This window comes from Ptychodera flava, chromosome 14 (genome assembly GCF_041260155.1).
Source record: "Ptychodera flava strain L36383 chromosome 14, AS_Pfla_20210202, whole genome shotgun sequence".
Classification (NCBI taxonomy): domain Eukaryota; kingdom Metazoa; phylum Hemichordata; class Enteropneusta; family Ptychoderidae; genus Ptychodera; species Ptychodera flava.
Window position 1 is genome coordinate 39679580 of NC_091941.1, and position 22284 is coordinate 39701863.

The following is a 22284-nucleotide window of genomic DNA, read 5'->3' on the forward strand; positions in this document are numbered from 1 at the left end:
GTTTAAAAGTGTTGTATACCCTACCTGAGAAAAAAATTGGGGTGGGGTCCTTGAGGAACTCTTTCCCTTTGTAGTATGTTGTACGTTGTTGTTGAACCGATAAAACAGTAGGCCCCTACCCGTACGATCGAAACTATTGAAAGTATTGTTGCCTTTGGGTTACTAGCTGAGACGAAATATTACATCAGATGCGGAGACCCTATTTCAAGAGAGCAGGAAAAACAAGAGTTGCCTTGTCATCGAACCTTTTGTTTTTTCCATCACAGTCTGGCCGCGCCGGCAAAATCCCAACAGGTCATATGAAATTGACTGGCTTTCTGTGGACGAAAACTATAAATTATTTCCGGTCGCCGTGTCAACACTGAATACAGTGAAAATATAATTTTTCTGGGTCATTTTGCCTACCTTTGGTGAAAAAAATGTATGGAAACTAAATATTGTGGAAATAAGGTAATCATTTTCAGCTAATCATGGACGAAGAGAAAAACAGGTTTCTACAGCGGGAACTGCGCAGTAGCTGGCTTGACGCAGTGATACTTGTTTTGTACTCGAATAATATGAGAAAAAAGCAGACATTGATTCTTTGAAGAATGCAGTGATATTTCTTTCATTTCAGTTACAATCATTTCATCCCATTGTCTTTCCAGTAAAACATCAACTGCTTGACTCACACTTGTCTCGATAAAAAGGCTAAAAAGTGATCTAAATTGGTCGTAAGGGATTTTCCGGGGTTTTTTTTCGGCGAGGGCGGTGGGTTGCTTTTTTGCGGACGTCAAAACGGGGCTGAACCTCCCCCATCCAACCCCGTGACAAAGGTGAAAAAAATTATATATCTATATATTTGTAAAATTGTTGAAATGTCAGCTGTAAGATAGGAATTTCAAAGTTTCAATTTTAAAGTTTGGATACAGTATTTTGAATGAGCACCTTCTATGCATAACCAGATGTCCAGAACTGTTGTACATAAATGGAAGGGCACGTCGGAAGCTGTAAATGAATGATACAGTTTGTGGTTCGTATGATGCTTTGCAAAACAAACTTCCTATATACAAACATCTAGATATCTGTTATATAGGCTACATGTCAGATATATTAAATAACCCTATGCGCCCGAAGGGCACGCCGACAAATTCAACTGAATGATGAAATTCGTGGCTGGTACAATGCATTTTAGGCAAGTATGAGCCCGTGTTGTAATTCAAAAACACACCGACCCTCCTACCCACTATTCACCATTTCAAACACAGGATGACCTCATGAATCCACCGCCCCCCTCAGGCCGAAGAAACTGACCAGTCCCTAATTTACTTGTCGATATTACGTCAGTCTGACGTATAGGATGCATCCGTTGAGAGCGGAGAATTCGATTGAGAATCTTTACTTTGACAGCCAACAAAAGTGACATATTTCTACACGGGTCTCTTAGGGCGTCCGTCGAATAAAATAGGTTACAAGAAAACGCTGAAAACTGATGATGCACAGATTTTGCAGAATCCGTGGCAACTTGTGTCCACCGTGCCATTCACCTATGTTGCACCAAGAGAGCCTGGGCAACGATGCTGAAGTTATTTTCGTATTCGTTTTCGTATTCGTATTCGTATTCGTATTGGAGTCACTGACAGAAATTGTTATTTTTAGTCCAGGTTTCAGGTATGAAACGTGCAATATACGATATTTACTGAGGTTTAAATATTGTGATAATTTGTTTCGTAATTCATCTGCCAAATTTGGTTAATTTACATAAATTTGCATTTGTAGATTTTAAAGAATTTTGTTCACTTCATTTTATTTGAAAAAAAATACTTAAAATCGGTTGGGATCTGGTAAGGCAGCATCTTCGCTAGCCAATGTCTCTTGACCGGGCAGCTGGATGCACCCCGAAATCAGGTGGTCAGTGCCAAGTAATGGGACTCGTGAGAGCGGATGCAAAGGAGCTGCCCTGGACTGTACCATTGTTTTGCGGGGAGGGCAGATTTTTGTGAGGCGCTGCAAAACGGGTGACTGTTGAAAGCTATGATGAACGGGGGACTTGTCTAGGACAACCATCTGAATAAAAAATGTGAAATTGTTATATCCGGTCATCCTTTTGGACTCACTTTAGAATGATCATATCCATTTACAATTTGTATTTCAAGTATTTTACTTGATTTTGATATGGCTCTACGTAAACCTGAAATAAATTATAATAACAATACAATACAATACTTTACAAAACTCAGGGAGTGCGGTAAGGCAAAAATTACAAAATTGCAAGTTACGACTAAGTTGTACGTGCTGCTACAGGGGAGAAAGTAACATAAATCAATGACAATAGGTAGTTTATCTTTCAGAGTAAAGATGTGAGCAATATTATACATAAAACCGGACCGACCGATAATTCATGTATTACATTCAATCAGGGCTCAAAGTAGCGACCATTTTCAGTCGCATAGGCGACAAAATTTTATGAGATTGCGACTGAATTTTTTTCAAGACATTTCTCCATACGTATACGTGATCAAATACAACATATATTCGCTCAGTGTTCACGGAGCATTGTCCTGAAAGGCCACGACCCCAAAATACGCATTGAATAAGCATAGCCGTTGAGCGGAGTTACTCAAAGGTTTGAGCGCGTTCTCTCCTCTGCACAGCGCTGCCAATGTGTCTGCTGATGTTATCTTGAATGATCTGTCAAAATATCCCATGAATTTAATGATAAATTTTACTACAATCCAATCAAGTATCAGAAGCAGTTTTAGTGCTGTCACATCATTTCAAATGAACCAATCATAATCCCAGCATAAAATGTCATCAAAATATAGCTGACAAGGGAAAACAAGCAACCAGTAACTGCAACATGTTTCATGCGTTCACGTGCGTAATGAATATTTGCGTTAGTGGCATGTGACCGGCTAGACCATTTCCGGAAATTGTCCTTTGGAAAGCAGATCAAAGCATCGGTTTCATCAAGCTTGGACTGGATTATCCTGTTTCATAAAGGTTTTGTTTTTCAGCTAGATCTAAATAGCAAGCAACTTTGTTGAAATATCATGGCAAATCTGCCGGGTAGCGACTGCAATTATGTAGAACCATGGAGGTAGTAGAGAACAGACCATGGATGGGACTGTGGCGATGACCTCAATGACCCGAGCGAGTTCGATACACGCCACAAGTACCGCTGCGATATCACAGCTAGGATTAAATGCGCATATGCGTTTGAGTTTTGTTCTCTTGCCTACAAAATATCTATCGAAAGTTGATAGTTGCTGCATTTCTATTCAGAGTTTTTGTTGAAAAAAGTAGCTATCTACGGCTAGCGGCTTAATTGGTCCCCCAAACTAGTACTGCTGAAAGTTTTTGGAGTGACCTGCAGAACGGAGTTGTAGAGCGGGGCAAACTGCGTAACACTGAAACTGGATCGCACAGTAACAAATGACGGAAACCGATCGAGCCAGTTGCGACAGCTACTAGACTAGCTGAAGTCTATTTATCATAGAATACAGGTATTTCTCGATATTTCGCGATACAAATTAATTTCCATGCATTCTGGTGTATCTTATCATAACGCAAGTTGATCAACATGTTCTGGCAATGACAGTTGACGCAAACGCAAGAAAGAAAAAGAGATGGGCCGTACTGAAATAAAGACTCTGACAACAGCTCACACATTAATTTAATCTTTATTAGGGAAACAAATGTACCGATCGGGACATAGGCCTATGATACCATTTTATTCATCTCGTTTTCTTTTATGACGCTTTCCCACATCATATGAGATGATATTTTCTTTGCGACAGCAGTCTAAATATAGCATGTCATCGACTTAGGGGCATGCGATAACGTTGAGCCCTGCATTCACTGTCGTTATGACGATCACTTTCTCAGAGATATCAGTTTAAAACAAGAAAATTACCTTTTAAGTTTACAACTCGTCAAATTGGGCGGGTCAGCTAAATTCCATTATCGATAATAATGATGTCAACAGAATGTTTAAGTTGGTTGTTGTGATAAAGTTAATACGAAAACGAATACGAATACGAATACGAAAATGATGTTTGTTTAAAAAATCTTTCCTCCAAAGACTACTACTGGCCCACAGGCGCTAATAGCTTGGTAGTCTGCTAAATAGATCGATTTTCGGCTCGATCTATCGATCCCGTGGTCAGTATGCCCGCCACTGTAACCTAGTGTGTATTTTGTTACAATGGCGCGCATATCGACTACGGGATCGATAGATCGAACCGAAAATCGATCTATTCAACAGACTACCCAGCTAAGGAGTGCCTGTGTACTGGCCGTTTGTTTTTAAAATCTCTCCTCTAATTATAGCAACGATATCTTTCAATCTAGGGCCTAAAAGATTGGATCTTTTTCAACTTACATTCTCAAATATTGAAGTATCGATATATTGTCATATAAAAAGCACTTTAAGTTCTGTAAAGACAGTACTTTTATATAATACGTACGAAATTTGGACTAAAAATAAAAAATTTTGTCAGTGACTCCAATACGAATACGAATACGAATACGAAAACGAATACGAAAACGAATACGAAAATAACTTCAGCATCGTGCCTGGGCAGGGAAAGGGGTAAAACTAAGAAAACTATCCGGGGAGGGTTGCCTTTTATAAACCCGACTTTTGCCCACGCCGAGTACGTTTTGGACAAGCCTAGTTGTTGTTATAATCCAGACTATAAATATGAATATCCTGAAATGGTTACTCAAAAATGATAACCCTCTTTTAATATGATGATTAAGTAATGAGTTGATGATGTACCTCGTGAGATTTACTTCGATGATACTAGAAAAACTGAAAAAAAAACAACAGTAAAATCGAATCGGATGTGGTTTACGAGTTTTAGGTACATTTTATGAGGAAAGACTGCATCGCGTTACACTCCAAGTGATCACCATGGCTGATACAGATTACACAGTGTTTAAAGGGAGTCTGACGGATGAGATTAACATGCACTGGAGTGAAATCAACGTCTACTTTTTTTTGTATTTAAGTTGTTTTATTGGTAACATTTTCTTAAGTAACAGTAGCTTAAATTAAAATGGAGTACAGTGCTTAGTTATCTACAATTTTGTCTACTTTATTCACAATAAAGTTTTGAAGCTGAACTAACTGCTGCAATTGTCATAGCTTTGCAAATGTTATGTAAAAATATAACTTTTAATCAAAAAACAAAATAAAGTATAAAAATTGGTTGGCCGAGAAGGCACTTTTCAAGCACAGAAAACTACACAGTGCATTCACCATTAATCCAAGTACATATGACAAGCTAATAAATGAGTAAATTTGTGATTGCTTAGACACACTCTCAGCTAAAGCATAGACCCTGGAGCGAGATGCTGATAGTCACGATACTTTTACACTCATCAACTGACACTGCTAAAACATGTCTGTGTTTCTAGCTTTTCAATCGTGTAGTAAATTTGTCAGAAAATTAGCAATAGATCATCACTGGAGAGCAGAAATTTGTGTACTTGTAGTCGCGTTTTGCAATTTGTACAAGGAAAGGTAACATTTTAGAAAAGTGGCGGTCACACATTTTAGGACCAGCATGTCCGAATCTCCGAAGCCTACCCTCTCCGTAATTGTTGAAAGCTACCTAAGTTTAGATATGCCTGTCAAAGACAACACCCTCCCTGAATAAACCTTTCAGCATTATTGGTTTCCCAACAGTCGAATCAACCTGAGTCCGAGACGACGCATTTCAGATAAAATATTAATAAGGGGCCGGGGATAGGCCAAAAAGCAAACTATTTCTTCTGATTGCAAATTCCATGGAAAACAAAGGCTTGCAAAGTGTGAATTTGATCGGTACACACTCATTGAACTGCAGTCAACCAAGTCACACGTACGTCCCTTTAACTTTTGTTTTTCTTCAAATCAATTTCTATTCTTTCTTTTTCTACTAGATGTCTCACATCTCACAGTGCTTTCCGTTATAGCATTATGTCTTTCTCTCCTTTTCCAATTTTCACACTAAGTGGTTGTTCTGGTAGAGATGCCGAGGTGTTCACCATTGTTTATTCTTTGTTGCTAAGTTGTTGGCTGGTTGTGTACTCTTTACAGCTCACGACTAGAACATCATAGAACAAGCAAAGGTGGACACGTCACCATCTCTACATAACACGATTGGAACTAATTTGGGATAATTGGGTAGTGTAATGCCGGTTTAATCTGCAAATGTAAGCTCATCTTCTTTTCTTTTTAAGCTACACACCTGTTTTATGAGTAATTTGTCATATTGCAACATCGCATCCAGCTATAGGATACCTAACACTCTTGAGAAATTTGAAAAATATGTTCATCCGATTATCCCAAACTAGTTCCAATCGTGTTACGTCTGATTTTAGTCAGATTTGGTTTTGTCCAAGTAACCCTGCGCTCACAGGCTAACTGCAATGCTCTTATTCATTCCAGATAAAACAAGCATGAAGCAACAACTTGCTCAGGGAGTGGCAATACAGTTAGGATATTACAAAATCACGTGCTACATTGACTATTATACTAGCAAGAAAAGGAATATGTTCTAAGGGGAAAATCGGAAAATAAAGAACCTTTTCCAGGGATGTTGCAACATATACTATTCCTTAATGCGATGCAGAATTTTGAATGAAGCCCGAGTCAGCAACGATATAAACGGTAAAAGTCCCAAAATTCGAAGATATATTCGCGTTGACTTCAATTATGTTACATACGGGAAAAGGTTGCGTCAAGTCGTCTGTGGAAGGAGAAATCAAATGGAAACTTCAGTACACAAGTGTATTGGTGTTGTAGATTATAATTATGACATTTAAGTATGGTAAAAAAACTTTTACCAAAATCAATATTTTTTTGAAAAATAAAGATGAAGCTTAAATTGCACTGGTGACTTGATTTCTTAAGTCTAGAGTAAAATGCATGCGCAGAGTTACAAGAAGCTCAAGATACTGATGTTGCACTTCATGTAGACAGATCATTAGCAGTTTCTCGAGAGACTCTTCTGCCAGTCGATAAGCTGATAAAAGCAAATGGGTGAATCTACTAGGAAATGAGAAGTCAATTCAAGCATCACATTACGGTCGCTATAGTGATGATATGTGGAAACGACAACTTTGTTAGGTTACGACACTTCTTACAGATATAGGCTATAGAGCGCGAGCGTCACGTTTGCGTCTTCCTCGACAAACACATATTACATGTGAATATTACATGTGAATATTACAGATATTAACACTTTTCTTATTAATATATTTTCAATAATAGTGTATGCCTTGTAAACTTGAACCCCTCCCGGTGCTGGGTAAAACGATTTGAATGAACATGTACACCCTAGAATCCTGCACTGCACAGACACCGTGTTACAAAGGAACCGTCCAGATTTTAGAGACATTACAGTGCAGATCGACACTGTGAAAACGTTGCATTTGTTTCTGCTCGTAATTTGTCGAAATATTTTGGGCTTCCACGTGAAAACGTCGCCTACTCTGGACATTTCTAACTACAATACACGACCTCTAGAATTTTTATACGCTATTAAAATCCGCTACGCTATTAAAATATATATATATATATATATATATATATATATATATATATATATATATATATATATATATATATATATATATATATATATATAATAACACAAAATTACTCCCAAGTACAAAGTAATGGTATCTGTTACTTAAGACTTCATCTGTCTGATGATTGCAGGATGCATGAAACTTATAGGTAACAGATACCATTACTTTGTACTTAAAGTAATTTTGTGTTATCATTTATAACGCTCTCTCTCTCTCTCTCTCTCTCTCTCTCTCTCTCTCTCTCTATATATATACAGCGAATATATATACAGCGAAGCACAAAGTTGTACCTTTTGGTAAAGGAAAGAGGTGAACATGTAAAGGTATTATAGGCTTTTTTTTTGAAAAAGATAAATTTATTTCCACATAGTCACAAATAAAACAAATCTACATAACTGTGAATGCATTAAAGTTACAATGCGTCTTGTCAGAAGACAAAAAATACCCCAAATAATTAGCTGTTTAATTACAAAGATCATTATATGAATGCATTCAGGATGCATTCTTCTCCTTCAAGTCTTACAAGGCTTGAAAACTTTGTGATAAAATCCTAAGTTTTGTTGTTCATCATCTTATAAGTGAAATACAATGTATTCAGCCATGAGGAGAGATAACATTTCAATGCTACCTTTTTTTTTGAAAAAGATAAATTTATTTCCACATAGTCACAAATAAAACAAATCTACATAACTGTGAATGCATTTAAGTTACAATGCGTCTTGTCTGAAGACAAAAAAGGCTGAATATTTGCGATTGAGACAGGCGCCCTCTACAGATAAGTATGATTTACCCAATGATCCGATACTACCACACTACATGGACCGCCATGCTCTATCTTGTGTTACACTCTTTTGAAGATCGGTAACACATAAAGTGAGTTTTCATTCTTGACCTTTCTGCTTTTAATTGACAGTGGAATTCATATGTGCATAAGTATAAAGACTCTAGCACCAACTTTGTCCATCCTACGAATGTTGCATGAGTTCATTGAGCAATGCATCTTGGGTATCTGAACCATATTAAGGTGCAAGGTAAACCACGTTCTGCCTCTTTGCAACACAGTCGCCAAAATGGGTTTTCAAACGTTATGGTACTCGCATCCGAGGAAGTACGGACAAGGTTCTAGATATTGGTATGTCATAATGAACACACTTTATGTGTTTTTAAAACTATCGTGCTTCATATAGATGCAAAAAACAAGTGTAATTATTAACAATAGTGTGAAATTTGTCGCGTAGTTTTTCCCGACATGTGCCACTGAATGAGAACTGCAATTTCAAAATGGCGGAATTAGACCCCGGAATGAGCTGTTCCGGTCGAGTGTTTGGGTACCAGATCCTGCATCTTCGATTACGGGTCATTCGTCTATTGAATGATGCGGCAGAATGTTTTTATTGTGATCTCGCTCACTGCAGACAAGCTGCCGTTATCTAGTGTGATGGGGAGCATGTTTCTACACACGCGCCCAAGAAATACTCCGACGCGACTGAATTAAAACACAAATTTACATATTGGATAGGGAACAGGGCTAAAATGCACATGGCACCTTTGGGAACTATACTATAGCATAGGTACGCGAGGTTTCCGTATTTAGGACCAATACATTATATATCTCATTCAAGGTTTTGATCAAATCAACTCTAAGTATGCTGTAGAATCGTGGCGCGATTGTATTTCAAATTATAGGACCATGGTGTACAGCAAGTGACATTCACTTGAGGATAAAGTAACCTGTGACAGTGTAACCATTCATAGCCGGGTTCCAGTCCAATGTGTGTGTGCCTACTAAAACAATATTTCTCTGCGCTTCTATCCAGTGATAAATTTTAAAAATTATCCATAACACAATGTATCAATAAAAGGCAACATTCGAGAAGTGGTATGGCAACAAACTAATTAACCCTTGATCCATTTGGGGAACATGGGGCAGGCAGTTTGCACATTTGCACACTGCATCAATGCATGCTCTCCCAACCACCGCTATGGCCCAATCTATAGAAGAAGCTGCTTGTTAGTGCACCACACTCATGGGTCATCAATGATTACAAATAAGAATTGAGTACAACAACTCGTAAAATGCCTTGCTGTAGTCTAAATACACAAAACTACCCACATAACTATCGACAGCTTCTCGTCGTAATAACAGATTTACTAGTATCTTTCACAGTGTGACACACTCACCAGACCTTTGTATAGACCTTGCCACAGCATTGATGGGGAGGGCATAAAGTGTCAAAATTTCAAAACAGCCTTTCCCACGTTCCACAAATGGATCGAGGGCTAGAAAGTAATATGCTCCAACATCACAGGATCTCTTTACTTTTCAATGGCAGGCATGACAACAATTTGTGACTGCACTTTTAAGTGTGTTATCATATACCAAAAGTTACTATATTCAGTGATAATTGTACCAAACACCCAGATACCTTTTAGTGATACATATAGTTTAAACATAACAATGGTAGAGTAATAGACCTAGAATGGAATGATACTTTCTGCACTGCCAGTCTGCTGATCATGCTATTCCAATTGTCAATAAGCTTCTTTAGCTGTTGTGTAGTTTCCATACTGCAATTGGTATATTGTGATTCCCTAATATACAGTCATATATTTTCTTCATGAGAATCTGAAGAGTACAGTATCACATCCATGATGCCCACTCTTTATCTATCCACCCATTAGGTTGCTTAACGTGTTGTTGTATTTCTGTTACAGCCGTGTATGTGGTAATAGACATGGCCTTATCAGGAAATATGGACTAAACATATGCAGGCAGTGTTTCAGGCAATATGCTGATGATATTGGTTTTAAAAAGGTGAGCAGCTCTTTACAGGCACAATGTTGCCAAAAATAAGTATATCACTTCCCTTAGTGAACCAGAATGTGCAATTTTATTCTGTCTGCCATCCAAATTTGCTTCGTCAATGCATAATTTTTTCTGTGAAATTGTAAGTCTCTCCGAGCCAAGTTAGAAATACCATGACAATGGAAATTGCAATACGTACCAATTCTGATCAAATGTGAGTGACACCGTATAATTGTGGTATTTTTTTGTTTTCTTTTGCAGCTTGACTAATATCTCAGGAGATGCAGAGATTTCAGACTACATGGCTGGTGTTTCACAGCAACCAATGAAGATATCACCTTTTGGAGCATTCAGCTTAGAGAAGATTTGAGACTTGAGTCGGAGACATTGCTGACAGAACAGAATCTTACCCCTGAGAATGACATCCAATGACTCATCTGTTGGTTGTGAACTATTCCTATCATAGAAACTTCACATAATGCTATGATGACAGTGGATTATGGACTGTGTTTATTGACATGTAGTCTATTTCTGTGTGAATAAAATTACTGCATTTGCCTCACATAAGCCAATGTGGAGTTTAAATCATGAGAGTTGAATAAAAATCCAATGGGGGTCTATAAATTCTAGACCAGACATACTAAATGTTTTGTTTGAAAGCTCGAAGAAACCATTAACAAAAAAAATCTTGTTTGTGTGGAGCAGATTTTATTTTGGCTTAGAAACCTGAACATGGAGTAATATAGTACCTGAAGAGGAGTTGATCAAGGTCTTTGGGGGAGGGAGTGTCTTGAGGGAATTGGTTTTAGGATTCTGATTGGTTTCCTTATCATAAAATGTGGAATTAACTCTGAACCGGTGTTTATCAATATACACACTTTACACAGGATATGTTAAACATAAAGGGATAAAACTTAAATCTTGGAGTAACACCGGCTCAATTGATTACTGGTAGTAGTGTTTCCAGTGTACATTTCTTTACTCCACTGCCCTGATCCCGTATCTCTGTGTTTCTAAAAGTTAAGTAGGTTGTTCAGGAATGAAAGAAACTTTTGGTGGAGCTGAAATGAATGACTACGTATAAATAGGTGGACATCTTTGCTGTCGTCGTGTAGGTTTGAACATTCCATGGCTTGAGAGAAATCAAAGCACCCACAACCCCCCCCCCCCCAACAGATACATGAAACCGTAGTGCTGATTCATATGCGAACTTTTTACATCAAGGTTTGTTATTGTTGGTGTAAAAGTGATTGCTTTCAAATGCTTGATTGAAATATTTGAAGAATTTTTTATGGAGAAAGAACAGAAGTATGTTCATCGTAAGTTTCAGAAAATGAGCTATGGGATAAATTATCAATGATAGAATAAGGACTCGCTAATGCACCTGTACGCTGTGGTGGTCAATGCATATGACAACAAATATTTTGAAATTAATGACACCTCAGATTGGAGAAACCCACTGTCAATAATCACACAAAAAGTTTAACCCATACAGTGGATTAAAACAAGTTTGAGCAATTTCTTTTTTAGCTACTATAGTCTGTAGAAGCTATTTGGATGGGTATCTGTCTGGCGTCCGTTGTCGGTATGTATGTATGTATGTCCGTTTATGAGGATGTCCATCCACTCAAATAGAACCGCAGTACTTACGGATTTGATATTTGTTGTGTAGATGCAAAATATGATTGTGAGAAACAATCTCTTTTTTATTTTTTGATATTGTTGACAATATGTAAATTAGTGCAAAAAAAAGCGTTTTGGGTAAATCTTCATAATCACTGGTCAGACAGCTTTTGATATTTGGTATACAGGTCCCTAGGGATGATCAAACTCGGATTTGTTCAAATTGTGATGAAATATGCAAACTTGTATTTTTAAGGAATTTTTAGCTCATATTTGGTATTTATATAAGTACCAAAAAGAGCTTATATGGTGAGTCCATGGTGTCTGTATGTATGTGGGTATGTATGTGCGGATGTATGTCCGTCACACGCAAAGGCTCCTAACCGCCAAAGCTACCATCTCAGTATTTGGTGTACAGGTAGATGCAGGGGTTGAGATGTGACATTGTTCAAATGAACATGTCAGTGTCAAAAATATGCAAATGGGAAAGAAAAGGGTGAAATCCTGCAAATGTGCAGGAGTGGTGGCAGTAGCTGAAACAGCCCACATATCTGAGTAAGAGATTTTTGACCTTTAACCTTTTTGTATGCAGGGTACCTATTATGTCCTGGAGTGGTGGCAGTAACTTAAACAGCTAATTAGTCATTTCCTGTCATTGTTTATGAACTGTGACACATTGACAGACCTGCTTAGTCTGGTTCCCTGACCCATTCCCCGGTAGAGGGCATGGGGAAATATAGGGTCAGGTACCGGGTAGCCATCTTGAACAGAATTTTGTTCAAGATGGCGGAGGTTAGTCACCTGACAGAACATGCTACAACAAATATGGCTGCTTCTATGAAAACGCCGGTCAAAATTCGACTGGATCAGAATTATGTTCGAACACTAATATCCGAACCAAAAACATTGGCACACGAGACGGGAAACATAAACTGAAAGGATTAATCCAGAAGTACGGGAAATAGAGGTGATTGAAGGCTGGCTGTGATATCGCAGCAGTACTTATGCGAACGCGCTAGGGTCATTGAGGTCATCGCCGACTGTGGCGTGACCCCAATGACCCGAGTACGTTCCATACACGCCACAAGTACTGCTGCAATATCACAGCTAATTGAAAGCAAACTTTGTTGGAACTGTGAACGACGATTGATTTCGATGGATAGAATGTTGTCCGAATTTCATAAAAAATGCCAGGCATCATGTCGACGTTCTAAAAGTATCAAGAGGTGTGCTAAATCACAGTGGCTAAATCATGGAGGTAAAAGGTCTTTCTTTCTACCCCCACTGCTTTGTGGTACAAACAAGAAGTTGGTGTCAAGTGAGCCTGGAAGTGCGAAACCCAAGAAACATGAGAAAAAGTTACAAGTGTTACTTTTATCCAATCACAGCTTGTTTTATTTTAACCCAATAGCGTCCATGTTTACATTAGCCGGTACCTGACCCTATATTTCCCCACGCCCTCTACCGGGGAAATGGGTCAGGGAACCAGACTAAGACCTGCTCAAACCACAGACAGTAGAGGGGGGGGGGAGACTGTCTATGCTCAAACTAAGAGGGACTAGCTGCCTTTCTGCTATGCATGTTGCTAAAGTTGACCTCTAGTACCTAAAGTTTCAGACCTTATTTACTTTTGTCATTCTTGTTTTTCTGGTTTAAATATTTCTTGTTTTTTTTCTGGTTGTACTGTGCAGAAATCATTGTCATAGCATCAACATAGAATTTTCCTGCACTGAACAGGTAGAAACAACACATATTGTTGATCTTTGGTATTTACCAATTCTGATCAAATTTGAGTGACACCGTATAATTGCGGTATTTTTTTGTCATTTTTGGTAAAACATTTATTTCATCAAAACCACTTGTTTGACAGCTTTGATATTTGGTATACAGGTTCATAAGAATGATCAAAATATGACATATTCAAATTTAATGATGAAATATACAATTTTGTATTTTGGGGTCAATTTTTGCCATTTTTGGTCAAAACCTTTGTTTCTCAAAAGTTACTCATCTGATAGCCTTGATATATGATACACAGGTTCCTAGGGTTTATCTTAATGTAATATATTGAAATTATGATGAAATGTTCAGTTTTGTATTTTTGCAGCTAATTTTGCCATTTTTGATCAGGCCAACCTGAAATGAGCTATAAAGATTTCCACCTTCGTCATCAACACGTGTGTCACAAAAAGTTATTCTCCACATAACACAGCGGAGCTCTGTCAGCTGTTGGGTCACTTGTTTTTTTCAAAACCGCTGGTCAGACAGCTTTAATATTTGATATACAGGTCCCTTTGATGACTTTAGTGAGATAATTTCATACATTTAGGAAATACTTAATTTTGTATTCATGTCTATAGTAGCTTTAGGGACGGACCATTAGATCTTGGGAGGGGGGTGGTCAAAAACAGAAAAAAAAATTTCAGAGCAGAAAGTTAGGAAAAAAAAAATCTTCAAACTAGTTTGCAAAATAAAAAAAAAATAAATAAGAAGACAAAGGCGTAAAAAAAAAAATCTGCAAAAGTCTTTAAAATTTTGAATTTTTTTTAGATTTTACCGACAGTAAGCAACTTTCTGTATTTTTAATACATCCTCCCGGCACATTTTTAATTTTAATTTATACATTTAGAGTGACTGTATCCCTTATACTGGAAGTTGTGATTATCTTATCTTTTCAGGACTTTTGTATTCTGATCACTTGAAAATTATGAAATTATAGAGCCTGTTTTCTACTTGTTTCCTGAGTACAAACCAGCAGGTACACTAGGTAAAACATTGAAACTATGGTATGGTTGTCAAGACAGAAAGTTGTATTTGCCTTTTAAGATCAAGGTAAACAGATGCAGGCCACATCAGTTTCATTTTTTTCACAGCATTTTATTACAATGATGAATGCAAGAATGGGTGAACAAATAGAAACACGTCAATAATGATAAAACAACATATCAAGTCATTATGTATTATTTTGCTTTTAAAAAGGCATTTTCAATTCTTTTTTCTCAAAAAACAGCCTCAAATACAACAGCAACACATGTTTTAACATTCAACAATACACTACGTAGAATGCCATCTATCCAACAAATCCCAACACAAAAACACATAAAAGGGTTGAACTTTGAAAGTATCGATAGCAAATACTGAATAAATCTGCATGGTTAATCGTTTTTGTGTAGCAAATTTCAAAGAAATTGGACAAGCCCTTTCAGAGAATACAGATTTTTTGACCATGAATGGCATAAATTGCCCAAAAAGACAAATATTGAAATTTCAACACATCTATACACATCCAATCATTTGGACATGCTGCTACAGAGAAATAGATGTTTTGATCAAAAAAGGGCAACAATTGCTCTAAAAACATAAATATGCAAATTTCACTATATTATTTAGCTTATTTTAGCTTCTCAGCTTGTCAAAATCAATTGTAAATCATGAGATATGCATGATGTTTGGTGGGGTGAATGTAGGCATTTCACCACGCAGTAGTAAGGGAAGCCAGGAAACCAAAATAGTCAATTTTCAAAAGTATACGAAGCTACTGAGGAGCAAGAAGACCATGTTTCAGAGGAAGATGTGTAATCCGAAAAAAATGCTCCCAAAGTGCCACCAAATAACACCATTTTAATCTCTATTTTTCAAAAGCTCCAACGGCAGGAGGGGGACACCCCCTCCTGACCACCCCCCGCAAAAATACTCCCCAAGTGCCACCAAATAACACCATTTTAATCTCTATTTTTCAAAAGCTCCAACAGCAGGAGGGGGGACACCCCCTCCTGACCTCCCCGGCCAAAAATACTCCCAAGTGCCACCAAATATCACCATTTTAATCTCTATTTTTCAAAAGTTCCAACAGCAACAGGGGGACACCCCTCTCCTGACCTCTTCCCAGTGACCGCTTGCGTGGCCACTTGTGGTGCTTGGCACCACATGTTTGCCCTCTTTATCTTCAGACAGCGACGAACGAAAAAAAATTATAAATCTGAAAATTTACTCTGAAAAAAAAAATTTGCACAGCTAATCTCAATTGGAAAAAAAAAATTCAGAAATTTACAATAGTAAAAAAAAATTTTCACAATTTCATTGTGACCACCCCCCCTCCCAAGGTCTAATGGTCCATCCCTTAGGGACATTAGCCCTATGTGTATTACAATTTCAGCTATTAGCTTTGAAGTTATATTAATACTGTACGATGAACATTCTTTCATTAGAAAGTGACAAGGCATTTCCCTGGAACAATGTCACTATCTGATTCACGAGCATCATCATCATCAACAACAACAACAACAACAACAACAACAACAAGAAGATTACTAAATTCCCTGTGTGTGGACGTGGGTGAACGTTCACCAACCGCGCTGTCTAGCGATAGATGGCGCTCTTCAAGCGGATATAAATTTTCTACAGGAATAACCTATGACCTACAGTATTTCACACACGTTGCACCATCCGCATTTCACCAGATCGGTACCCGTACCGTAATACTCGATCGCTTTTAAAAAGTCGAAAGTAATTCTGCTAAAAGCTGAAAGGGGGATATCGGAATAGAGGACGATGATGTTTGGTGGGTGAATGTAGGCATTTCACCACGCAGTAGTAAGGGAAGCCAGGAAGCCAAAATAGTCAATTTTCAAAAGTATACGAAGCTACTGAGGAGCAAGAAGACCATGTTTCAGAGGAAGATGTGAAATCCGAAAAAATGCTCCCAAAGTGCCACCAAATAACACCATTTTAATCTCTATTTTCAAAAGCTCCAACGGCAGGAGGGGGACAACCCCTCCTGACCACCCCCCGCAAAAATACTCCCCAAGTGCCACCAAATAACACCATTTTAATCTCTATTTTTCAAAAGCTCCAACAGCAGGAGGGGGGACACCCCCTCCTGACCTCCCCCGGCAAAAATACTCCCCAAGTGCCACCAAATAACACCATTTTAATCTCTATTTTTCAAAAGCTCCAACAGCAGCAGGGGGACACCCCTCTCCTGACCTCTTCCCAGTGACCGCTTGCGTGGCCACTTGTGGTGCTTGGCACCACATGTTTGCCCTCTTTATCTTCAGACAGCGACGAACGAAAAAAAATTATAAATCTGAAAATTTACTCTGAAAAAAAAAATTTGCACAGCTAATCTCAATTGGAAAAAAAAAATTCAGAAATTTACAATAGTAAAAAAAAAATTTTCACAATTTCATTGTGACCACCCCCCCTCCCAAGGTCTAATGGTCCATCCCTTAGGGACATTAGCCCTATGTGTATTACAATTTCAGCTATTAGCTTTGAAGTTATATTAATACTGTACGATGAACATTCTTTCATTAGAAAGTGACAAGGCATTTCCCTGGAACAATGTCACTATCTGATTCACGAGCATCATCATCATCATCAACAACAACAATAACAACAACAACAACAACAACAACAACAACAACAACAAGAAGATTACTAAATTCCCTGTGTGTGGACGTGGGTGAACGTTCACCAACCGCGCTGTCTAGCGATAGATGGCGCTCTTCAAGCGGATATAAATTTTCTACAGGAATAACCTATGACCTACAGTATTTCACACACGTTGCACCATCCGCATTTCACCAGATCGGTACCCGTACCGTAATACTCGATCGCTTTTAAAAAGTCGAAAGTAATTCTGCTAAAAGCTGAAAGGAGGGATATCGGAATAGAGGACAAGATGGCGACAACGATCAACGCTAGCACATCCAATCCTCCCTTAGGTAAGCCCAGTCCTCGTTCTATGAGGTGCGGACTTTTGACGAGTTGTATTTATAGATAGGCCCCCCGGCCCCTAGCCACTGTGCTTTAGATCGAGGTTCAGCTGCAGTACTGCAGGGCTCCCGCTACCTATTCGCCAATTCGCCAAATGCGATCAAAAATTCTACCTGGCTAAAAATTTTATCATTTGGCGAAACCCTAGGCGAAACGCATTTTTTTTCGATCACAAAAAAAACTGATACACCCGCTGTAGACATCGCATCATCGGCCTTTCACACTGCAAGATCGATGCCTGCAGCGATAAAAATAATGTTCCGCCGCGATCGTGCGCATATGCATGCAACGCATGAATACAATTCACGTGAACTTGGTGCCCGAATAAAGACGATTGAGCCCGAAGAATCAAATAGTTGCCCGGAACGGTAATCATGGTAATAGAAATACATTATCCGATGTTTTCCGAAGGGCGGTCGGGTCAGAGTTCGGAGTTCGGGACTCTCCGACACACGTGTCTTTGTACTTACACTTTCTGTGACCTTAGTTGTGGCATGCACACAGACCCGGGTAAACCAATCCCGCCCCATTCGATAATTCATCAGCATTTGAATTGAGTACTACACACTATTATGGCCTCAAATTCAGCGAAGCGAACTTTGACTGACTTTTGGGGCACAGCCGACCAGAAAAAATCAAAAGGTGAACACACCGAACAACGGGATGATGAAGTTAGTGACAGAAAGATCGCAACGCCAACGGTACGTCGCAAGATCAAGCCCGAATGGTTCCGTCGATTTAGCTGGTTGCGATTTGAGAAACAGCTTTTCATGTGCGATTGGTGTATCAAGTCTGGGAGAACTAATGTATTCACAACAGGGAAAAAAACTAGTACCCCTAAAGCAGACGATTTTGTAAAACATGAACGGAGTGCGGAACACAGATTTGCTGAGTCGGCAAGAAGCAGTGCGAGAAATGAAGAGATGCCACGAGCCGCTGCCACAGCATACAATGCAGTGAAAGACGCTGTTGTCGCTACCATGCGAAATGTTTACTTCATCGCAAAAGAAGACCTCCCCAAAACGAAAGTGAAATCTGTTACAGAGCTCTGTGATGTACAGGTTTGTTCATAATTTAAGCCTTTTTTATTGTACGTTTACTATGACTTCATGGTTTGGCAAAAAGGACATGTCATCAACGTTGGAACAAGTGACCTTACCTCACAGCTCTACCGGAAGCGAGCACGTCTTTACGTATATACGTAGGGCTACACTTTGCGCTTGAAGATTACATCTCAAAATGCCGAACGAATTAAAATTGTGCAGCCACTGTAGGAGTGGACGTAACATGATCGTAACGTTTGTTTGGAACACGTCTCGATTGGTGACATGAATTCACGTATGTAATCTGTGTTCCGCACTTCGTTCATGTTTTACAAAATCGTCTGCTTTAGGGGTGCTAGTTTTTACCCTTGTTTATTTTTATAGGGCTGCAAGTCGTTAGATGTACTCCGTCAAGATGACAGGGTCACATACATGCATAGTGCGAGTACTGACGAGTTTATTGATTGCATCGCTGACATTGTGGAAAGAAACGTCATTGGAAGGATGAAAGCCGCGAAATTCTATTCGCTAGAGTTAGATGAATCGACAGATATTGCTGTTTGTCAAAATTTGATGATATACATACGCGGCGTGGTGGACGGAAAGGTGGAATCTCACTTTCTGAGTGTCTCGATGCTAACCAGGGCAACATCTGAGCAGCTGCACTTGGAAGTGAAAGGTATCTTATCGAAGAAGGGTCTGTCTCTATCAAATCTGATATCTCTGGGCACTGATGGAGCTAGTACCATGACCGGTAGCAGGCAAGGATTGACAACGAGATTTAAGAAGGACAACCCGTTCATTCTATCACAACACTGTGCAGCCCATAAACTAGCTTTAGCAAGTGGTCAAGCCGCGGACTGTGTGTCTTATCTTGTAAAATATCAGGCCACAGTGAATGATTTGTATAAATACTATCATTATTCACCCAAAAATCAAACCAAGTTAAGTGCTACTCAGGCTTGTCTGGGTGAAAGTCAGTTGAAGTATCAACAAGTGTTTAGCACTCGATGGTTGTCTTTTTATGATAGTGTATCAGCTATTTGTAGAACATTAGACTCTTTAATCTCAGCCCTAAAAGACGATGTGGAACAAAATAAAACAATGCCCGTGTATCAGGACTGCTGAAAAACATAGCAAGATATGACTTTATTGCCATGTCGTTTTTCCTCCAGGATGTGCTTTCAGTACTGCACACAACATGCCTGTCTCTGCAGGCTAACAACCTCACTTTTTCAGAAGTGTCTGATTACATAACTGCATGTAAAAAGGCAGTGGATGAGTTAAAATCCAGAAATGGTAGCTATTTCCAGCAGTTTCTAGACAGTGTTAGGGAGTATGAAACAGAGCTTGAAATTGAATTTCATGGTCACACAATTCCAGCCAATAAGAAACAGCGGGAGAATTTTGCTAAAAGTAGTGAGAAATTTTTGACTTTCCTATCTGATAATCTAGCCAGTAGATTTGTTGAAAATGATGATGAAATCAGCTCAGCTTTTGATATTCTGGTACCATCTAAACTACCAACAGAGGCTGATCAGATTGCAAAGTATGGTGATGTTGAGATTTCAAAGTTGGGAGAATTTTTGGGACAGATAAAACTGATGGTGATGGAAATACTGTAAATCCACCACTAAATAAAGCAAAACTCATCAGTGAGTGGTCCCTTTTCAAACACGTCATGTGTAAGTATAGAAATCAGGAGTTCACAGAATTCTGGGAATGGGGTTTAAAAACGCATGATCAAGCCTATCCTAACCTGTGTATATTAGCTACTATTTGCCTTACCTGTCCTGTAACATCTGTGAATGTTGAACGTGGTTTCTCAAGGTACAACATAATAAAAACAGCACTGAGGAATGCACTGCATACTGACAATGTCACAATCTTATGATGATAAAAATTGAGGGACCACCCCTCACAGATTTTGATTTTGATGAGGGTTTTAAATTGTGGTGTTCAAGAAAAGACAGAAGAGTTCTAAGCCCTAAATTTATTGAAACTGTAAAAAGTAAATGTACAGATGTTGTGCAACCCAGGTATCTGAAACTGCAAAACTAATGCAGTTGGGGAGGAGTTGAAATATTCCCAGGAGGATGTTGAAATCATGATAGAGACAGTAGTATCAAAGCTAACTGGGGTGTTATCAAAGTTTGGTGATACCCAACAAGGTAAGTGTACACGTGATTTTTGAGTAGCATTTAGGACTGTAGTTGAATAAATATCCCAGTGAGGTATATTCAAATTGTGCGTCTTTAATATTTCAGCCCGCATAACCGACTAGACTGACTTACTGACAGACTGACTAATGATCACTGAAAATGGCTAAATGTTTTTGAGATTGGCTAATCAAGTGGCTAAAAGTTTACTTCGGCTAGAGGGAGCCCTGAGTACTGTAGCTCGAGGTTTTGCCTGGGTATTTTGGTCAGACGGGAAACACAAATACCCAGGCAAAACCTCAAGCTGCACTACTGCAGCTGTGTCCAGTGTTGGAATTTAAGGAGAAATTTCAACCGGTCAGAAGGACCAAGAGTACTCAAAAACTCCAGGTCCGCCATGAAAACTGCCGGTCCTTCACTCAGTCGGTCTACAAGTTTATGCAAGTTCAAATCTCAGTTCAAAACCAGTGTTTGATGATAATACTAAAGAATTAGTTTGTCTTTTATTTTATGAACAAAATGGACAGCTATGGGTTACTAAAATTAATGTTTGTTAACTTTTATTATAATATCACTAAAAGTCTGCAAAAAGATGACACTCAGACATCCTTGTTTCTTTGCATTGTATAAGGTATGGGTACTAATCAATACTGTCTGCTAAACCAAAGAGGTCAGTTTCATCACTTTCAGGGTTGTCCTCAAAATCTGAACCACATGATTCAGTATAATTCTGTCAGAGAATCACTCACTCTCTCCAGCAGATTTGCTTTGTTCCACTGCTCTCCAGCACTGGCAAGCATATCCGTCAACAAAGCTGAACTTGTAGCCATGACGTTTGGTCTACGTTGTCTGTTTGAACCTGAATTCCACATATGTATTGCTGGTGTGGGATCAAAATCCTCTGTCTTTGGAGAATGCAATTTAATTCTCATAATCTCTGTCATACTTTGAGAAGACAGTTTGTTTCTATAGTCAGTTTTTGTCAATTTCATAATGGAAAATCCCGTTAACACTCTGCACTACTGGCACTACTGGCTGGCAGACTCAGGACTAGATCAATCAAATCAAGTATGTTGATCTCACTGATCGCTGAGATGAAGTGGCGGCATGCCAATGCTATTCTGATATGTCTGTCCAACATCTAAACCTTTTCTCTCATCAAGGGACGACATCCAGTTAAAATCATTGAAGAGACGGTTTGACAGACATATGGCATGTGCATTTCGGAAAAGGTGGCTAAGTTTACCGAAAACTGCAGTACTCATTTTCTGCAATGCCATCTCAGCTTAACTCTTCCCAGCTGGCGCATCAC

At 38.8% G+C, this 22284-nt stretch overlaps 2 protein-coding genes across 2 annotated transcripts in view; both read left to right on the forward strand.

The window, feature by feature from the left end:
* Positions 1-17517: 17517 nt before the first annotated feature.
* LOC139150472 (bifunctional glutamate/proline--tRNA ligase-like) overlaps positions 17518-22284 on the forward strand; it is a 41730-nt gene continuing 36963 nt past the window's right edge. The window contains exon 1 of the mRNA XM_070722858.1: positions 17518-17718. Within this exon, the coding sequence (XP_070578959.1) occupies positions 17676-17718 (43 nt within the window). The 5' untranslated portion in view covers positions 17518-17675. The remainder of the gene's footprint in view (positions 17719-22284) is intronic.
* LOC139150547 (zinc finger protein 862-like) lies at positions 18302-19941 on the forward strand. Its single transcript, XM_070722984.1, has 2 exons — positions 18302-18831; positions 19198-19941. The coding sequence occupies exons 1-2, from the start codon at positions 18343-18345 to the stop codon at positions 19939-19941; spliced, it is 1233 nt and encodes a 410-aa protein (XP_070579085.1). The 5' UTR covers positions 18302-18342.